Raw genomic sequence first — 7,500 nt, forward strand, 5'->3', positions numbered from 1 at the left:
CATCACAACTAAATACCTAACCTTAACCCTTACCCTAACCTTAACCATCACAACTAAATACCTAACCTTAACCCCTACCCTCACCTTAACCATTAACTAAATACCCAACAACCCTAAAACCATCACCCTAAACCTTAACCCTTTACCTAACCTTAACCATCACAACTAAATACCTTAACCATCACAACCAAACTAAACCTAACCTTAACCCTTACCCTAACCTTAACCATCACAACTAAATACCTAACCTTAACCCTTACCCTAACCTTAACCATCACAACTAAATACCTAACCTTAACCCTTACCCTAACCTTAACCATCACAACTAAATACCTAACCTTAACCTTAACCATCACAACTAAATACCTAACCTTAACCCTTACCCTCACCTTAACCATCACAACTAAATACCTAAAACCCCTTAACCCTTAACCTAACCATACCCTAACCTTAACCATCACAACTAAATGCCTAACCTTAACCCTTACCCTAACCTTAACCATCACAACTAAATGCCTAACAACCTTAACCCTTACCCTAACCTTAACCATTAACCCTAACCTTTAACCACCATCACAACTAAATGCCTAACCTTAACCCTTACCCTAACCTTAACCATCACAACTAAATACCTAACCTTAACCCTTACCCTAACCTTAACCATCACAACTAAATGCCTAACCTTAACCCTTACCCTAACCTTAACCCTTACCCTCACCTTAACCATCACAACTAAATACCTAACCTTAACCCTTACCCTAACCTTAACCATCACAACTAAATGCCTAACCTTAACCCTTACCCTAACCTTAACCATCACAACTAAATACCTAACCTTAACCCTTACCCTAACCTTAACCATCACAACTAAATACCTAACCTTAACCCTTACCCTAACCTTAACCATCACAACTAAATACCTAACCTTAACCCTTACCCTAACCTTAACCCTTACCCTCACCTTAACCATCACAACTAAATGCCTAACCTTAACCCTTACCCTCACCTTAACCATCACAACTAAATGCCTAACCTTAACCCTTACCCTAACCTTAACCATCACAACTAAATGCCTAACCTTAACCCTTACCCTCACCTTAACCATCACAACTAAATACCTAACCTTAACCCTTACCCTAACCTTAACCATCACAACTAAATGCCTAACCTTAACCCTTACCCTAACCTTAACCATCACAACTAAATGCCTAACCTTAACCCTTACCCTAACCTAATTCTAACCCTAATCCTAAAACCAAGTCTTAACCCTCAAACAGCCCTTTAAAACTTATGGGGTCCAGCATTTTGGGCCCCACAAAGCTGTTGGGACCCCACAAGTATACTGGACTCCTGGTTTTTGGACCCCACAAATATAGTTAAAAACACACACACGACAGAAACCACAAACTACACCTTTAAAATGATTATGCGTCAACTCGTTAGTTTTGTCAGCCCTAATCTGAACCCTTTGAACGAGTGTCGTTGAGTATTTGTGCGTTCGTCGGTGGACTCGAACCTGCGGCCTCTGCGTCGGAGCTCGTTGAGCAGCGTGACCACCTGGCGCGCCCCCGTGCAGCCCAGAGGGTGACCCAGGGCGATCGCTCCTCCGTTGGGATTCACCTTCTCCAGCGGGACCCCCAGCTTCTCTACGCAGTACACCGCCTGGGCAGCAGGGACACACACACACACACACACACACACACACACACACACACACACACACACACACACACACACACACACACACACACACACACACAGGGCCGCTCGATTACGGGAAAACATAATTGAGATTATTTCGGGTCAATACTGAAATCGCGATAATTTAACACGAATACTCGTTGACTTCTGGAAAGATGTTGCAGTTATTGAACTTAAACAACAGTGGAAAATAAGAGATTACTTTGCAAAACGTTAACGAGCTAAATAATCATTTTTCTCAATTATTTCTGGTTTTTGTGATCGTCGGGGAGCCTAAATCATAATCGCGATGACATTTCGATTAATTGCACAGTATATAATATTTCTTTTATTTAGATTAGGACAATGCACATTGATCAACATTTCTGTAAATGCCCCAGTGTTAGCCAGTCGGCTAATTTTCTACTGTAGTCCTAGTACGCGTGCATGTGGTAGCATCGCAGTGTTTATGGTCAGCGATGTGTGTGAAGAAGAAGAAGCGAGAGGAAAATGTGACCAATCTCCTAAAACACACTAACCTGACTCCGCCAGATGGATCGCTTCGCATTAGCTCGGCGTATCCATCTGGCAACTTCCCGTTGGAGAACTTTTGGGAAGGGGGCGAAAATATAAGATTTTATTTATTTATTTTTATTAGAACAATGCACATTAATCAACATTTCTGTAAATGCGCCAGTGTTAGCCAGTCGGCTAATTTTCAACTGTAGTCCTAGTTGCATGCAAATCCTGGTTAGCTGATTGGATGAACCGTCTGTCTATCACCTATAGTTGGTGATAGACAGACCAAATCAACCACGAAGCGTATGAAAATACAACCACGAGCCAGGCTACCCCTGCTGCTGCTGCTGCAGGCAAAGCATAGCTCGTTAGCTCAGCAAGCTAGCAGCATGTCGGTAAAGGAGATTTTCCGTTTGTGTAACGAGAATTTAGGAATTTAGGAATAAAAGGCCCCATTTCAGGTTCCTGGTCCATATTCCAAAAGAAGGATCCAAGAGGAAAAAGCATTAGCGAGCGGCTAACAAAATTAGGGCTACCGCTGGCTGGAAATCCTGGTTAGCTGATTGGATAAACCATCTGTCTATCACCACCTAAACCACCTCAAAGCCAATGTTGATTGGTCGGTTGTTTGGCTAACGGCTACAAAGTTTCTCCGCCTCAAGATGCCAGACTGATCTGCGAGTGGAAAACTGGAGCTCAGCCGGATCAGGACGATCTGACGAGGCTAAAAACACACCGACATCATCATCATCATCATCACCGTTATTAGGTCTGAACTCACCTGGCTGGCGAAGGCCTCGTTGATCTCAAACACGTCGATATCGGCCACCGTTAGTCCTGAGAGGAGACACGGGACGAGTTAGACGGAGCTCCAGGGCCCCATTTTAAACGTAGCTAGTAAAACTAAATAACTCTCTAGGCCAGTGGTTCCCAACCTTTTTTCCTTGGCGCCCACCCTACTCATGTCTAAGAAAAGCTGAGCCCCCCCCCACCCGAAACCGAAGTTGAGGAAACTCTCGAGATAGAGCCTCTCTTTCTTTTTTGATACAGAGCAGTTATCAGCACTGTTACGTTTCTCCGGCATGTTTCATTCATAAGATTGTGATGCCGTGGCGGCAGGAAAAATGAGGATACAACAAAATATATAGTTTTCATACAGACTTTTGTATACATTAGATATTCTAGTGTATTATAATTTGTTTAACATGTGCAAAACATTTTTTTTTACCTCAACCTCAAACCAGATAAAGACTCGCGCCCCCCCTGTGATCTTTGCCGCCCCCCCCTGGGGGTGCCCGGACCCCAGGTTGGGAACCACTGCTCTAGGCTATAGTTCACAGCTGCCAACTATTTCACTTGGAGCCTTTTGAATCTACACATGAAGAAGCTAAATCTTGTGGCGTTATAAAACAATCTTTACACAAATGGTTAATATCATTAAACAAATGGTAAAAATAAAATTTGCCACCACAGTAGTTTGCATCGTCTGCAGCTCTGCGAGTGTGTGTGTGTGTGTGTGTGTGTGTCAGAGCTCTGCTCTCCGTCATCTTTCGGAGAGGACAGGTAAGCTTGGGCTTACGCACTATCAGGTACCGAAATGTCAACGTTTAACGTGTTAAAAAAAAAAAAATTTTCAGTCGCACACTCTCAAATTTTGTTCGGCAAAATGCCGGCAGTAATTCTATTATCTTAAATCAACGAGGTCATTGTTGCGCTATGCTGCCACCTACTGACACAGAATAGTATTTAATTTCTCTGACAGTCATCATATCGAGGCACAGATGCACAACAATGGAAAATTATTTGCAGTAACTCAATAAAAAAAAATTTATTGGACCAATTAAGTAAAATCGGATAATTTCCCACGGCACACAGGACGATCTCCCACGGTGGTTGAAGATCACTGGTCTAGGGCCCTATTTTAACCGTTTAGGGAGTGTCCAAAATCCACTTTTGCTAGTTTGACGGCAGTACAAAAGGGTCCGTGTGCCGGGCGCCTGGTCCTAAAGGGTTGTTCTTAGTGTCTTCATTAATCAGAGGTGTGTTTTGGGCGTAACATGTAATCAACCAATCAGAGATCATCTCCCATTCATCAACCAATCAGAGATCTTGGACCTTGGAGCATTACTGTTATGATGGAGGATTTGCACCCTAATATTTTTATTTGTAATCTTCTGTGTGTGTGTGTGTGTGTGTGTGTGTGTGTGTGTGTGTGTGTGTGTGTGTAACAAGCATAGTGTGCACGAGCCTAGGAGCATGTTACTAATGCTTTGTTAAAATAACAATGAAATGCTGCGTTATTGACTTTAGACCAGGTTTTTGTTGGTCAATGGTGTCATCACTTCCCGCTGCTTCAAGATAGCAATACTCCCAGAATGCACCTGAACACACCTCCCTGTAAGACCAGCGCGCCCAGAATGCACCTGAACACACCTCCCTGTAAGACCAGCACGCCCAGAATGCACCTGAACACACCTCCCTGTAAGACCAGCACGCCCAGAATGCACCTGAACACACCTCCCTGTAAGACCCAGCGCCCAGAATGCACCTGAACACACCTCCCTGTAAGACCAGCACGCCCAGAATGCACCTGAACACACCTCCCTGTAAGACCAGCACGCCCAGAATGCACCTGAACACACCTCCCTGTAAGACCAGCAAGTGAGGACATTAATGGTCACACATCTTACCGGCCTGCTGCAGAGCTGCGGGGATGGCGACAGCCGGTCCAATCCCCATCAGATCCGGGGGGACCCCCACCACCGCGCTGGCCCTCAGGACTCCCAGGACGGGCAGACCCAGAACCTCGACCGCAGACCTGCGGCCAATCAGCACGACCGCTGCTCCGTCACTCACCTGGCTGGAGTTCCCTGTGTTTGAGAGAAAGTTGAGCGTGAGAGCGTATGTGTGTTGTATGCGAGTTGAAAGAGAACAAAAGTAGGTCCCCTAATACTGTATCTGAAGTCTCTTTTATATAGACCTTAGTGGTCCCCTAATACTGTATCTGAAGTCTCTTTTATATAGACCTTAGTGGTCCCCTAATACTGTATCTGAAGTCTCTTTTATATAGACCTTAGTGGTCCCCTAATACTGTATCTGAAGTCTCTTTTATATAGACCTTAGTGGTCCCCTAATACTGTATCTGAAGTCTCTTTTATATAGACCTTAGTGGTCCTCTAATACTGTATCTGAAGTTTCTTTTATATAGACCTTAGTGGTCCCCTAATACTGTATCTGAAGTCTCTTTTATATAGACCTTAGTGGTCCCCTAATACTGTATCTGAAGTCTCTTTTATATAGACCTTAGTGGTCCCCTAATACTGTATCTGAAGTCTCTTTTATATAGACCTTAGTGGTCCCCTAATACTGTATCTGAAGTCTCTTTTATATAGACCTTAGTGGTCCCCTAATACTGTATCTGAAGTCTCTTTTATATAGACCTTAGTGGTCCCCTAATACTGTATCTGAAGTCTCTTTTATATAGACCTTAGTGGTCCCCTAATACTGTATCTGAAGTCTCTTTTTATAGACCTTAGTGGTCCCCTAATACTGTATCTGAAGTCTCTTTATATAGACCTTAGTGGTCCCCTAATACTGTATCTGAAGTCTCTTATATAGACCTTAGTGGTCCCCTAATACTGTATCTGAAGTCTCTTTTATATAGACCTTAGTGGTCCCCTAATACTGTATCTGAAGTCTCTTTATATAGACCTTAGTGGTCCCCTAAAACTGTATCTGAAGTCTCTTTTATATAGACCTTAGTGGTCCCCTAATACTGTATCTGAAGTCTCTTTTATATAGACCTTAGTGGTCCCCTAATACTGTATCTGAAGTCTCTTTTATATAGACCTTAGTGGTCCCCTAATACTGTATCTGAAGTCTCTTATATAGACCTTAGTGGTCCCCTAATACTGTATCTGAAGTCTCTTTTATATAGACCTTAGTGGTCCCCTAATACTGTATCTGAAGTCTCTTTTATATTTATGTACCAGCTGACCTGCCGTGGTACTGCCGTCCGGTTTGAATGCCGGCCTCAGTTTCCCCAGACCGGCCAGCGTTGTCCCGGCTCTGACCCCGTCGTCTCTGTCCACCGTCACCTGCCGCTCGGTACCGTCGGGGTCCACGAACCGCGTGCTGACGGGAACGATCTCCCGTTCAAACGCGCCCGTGTCCTGGGCCCGAGCCGCTCTGTGCAGGGGGTTAAAGATAGGGCTGGGTATCGTTCAGAAATGTCCGGTACCGGTACCGATACTTCAATACTGGTTCCTAAACGATACCGTTTTCAATACCAGTTTGATAAAACAAAATAAGCTCCGTCTCTCTTGTGTAACAGCCAATCACAGACATTATTAGATCTTGGCAGAAGCATGCTGCGTGCTGATTGGCTCACTGACCCTGATGAGATTTACCCCTTAGGTACTGAAATTGGGTATTGAATGACGAGGCCATTTCTCGATCATTCAAGCACAAAGTATTGACTTCTGTTAGTAACCAGCCCTAGTTAAAGATGTCGGAGCTTTAAAGGGTCCTTTTTTCCTACCTGGTCCACTTTGAATGAAGTGTGTTTATACGATGCTAAAAGTCCTGATTATTTACATGGAGTCTGGTGGAGATATGCTGGCTCTATACATGCTAAAAGTCCTGATTATTTACATGGAGTCTGGTGGAGATATGCTGGCTCTATACATGCTAAAAGTCCTGATTATTTACATGGAGTCTGGTGGAGATATGCTGGCTCTATACATGCTAAAAGTCCTGATTATTTACATGGAGTCTGGTGGAAATATGCTGGCTCTATACATGGTAAAAGTCCTGATTATTTACATGGAGTCTGGTGGAAATATGCTGGCTCTATACACGCTAAAAGTCCTGATTATTTACATGGAGTCTGGTGGAAATATGCTGGCTCTATACACGGTAAAAGTCCTGATTATTTACATGGAGTCTGGTGGAGATATGCTGGCTCTATACACGCTAAAAGTCCTGATTATTTACATGGAGTCTGGTGGAGATATGCTGGCTCTATACACGCTAAAAGTCCTGATTATTTACATGGAGTCTGGTGGAGATACAAACACAAACACTTCTTACAGCGTTAGGAGGTTTTAGTTGTTTTTCCCCTCCTAACTATACATATGTGTGAAGCAAAATGCACCAAAATCTCAATAATATTTGTAGGCGTCTGCTGTCTGTGACTCACTTTTGCTGAGAACTGAGAGCGAAGGCATCCTGCTTTTCTCTGGTGACGCCAAATTTCTCTGCCACGTTCTCCGAGGTGATGCTGCAGAGATATGAACACAC

The 7,500-nt window shown here is 43.8% G+C and overlaps 1 protein-coding gene across 1 annotated transcript in view; it reads right to left on the reverse strand.

Moving 5' to 3' along the window:
* Positions 1-1,391: 1,391 nt before the first annotated feature.
* acaa1 (acetyl-CoA acyltransferase 1) overlaps positions 1,392-7,500 on the reverse strand; it is a 24,080-nt gene continuing 17,971 nt past the window's right edge. Inside the window, exons 7-11 of the mRNA XM_028572579.1 lie at positions 7,400-7,480; positions 6,197-6,387; positions 4,890-5,069; positions 2,981-3,036; positions 1,392-1,662 (exon numbers count right to left, since the gene is read on the reverse strand). Coding sequence (XP_028428380.1) covers positions 1,432-1,662; positions 2,981-3,036; positions 4,890-5,069; positions 6,197-6,387; positions 7,400-7,480 — 739 coding nt within the window. The 3' untranslated portion in view covers positions 1,392-1,431. The remainder of the gene's footprint in view (positions 1,663-2,980; positions 3,037-4,889; positions 5,070-6,196; positions 6,388-7,399; positions 7,481-7,500) is intronic.

This window comes from Perca flavescens, unplaced genomic scaffold (assembly GCF_004354835.1).
Source record: "Perca flavescens isolate YP-PL-M2 unplaced genomic scaffold, PFLA_1.0 EPR50_1.1_unplaced_scaf_15, whole genome shotgun sequence".
NCBI lineage: Eukaryota > Metazoa > Chordata > Actinopteri > Perciformes > Percidae > Perca > Perca flavescens.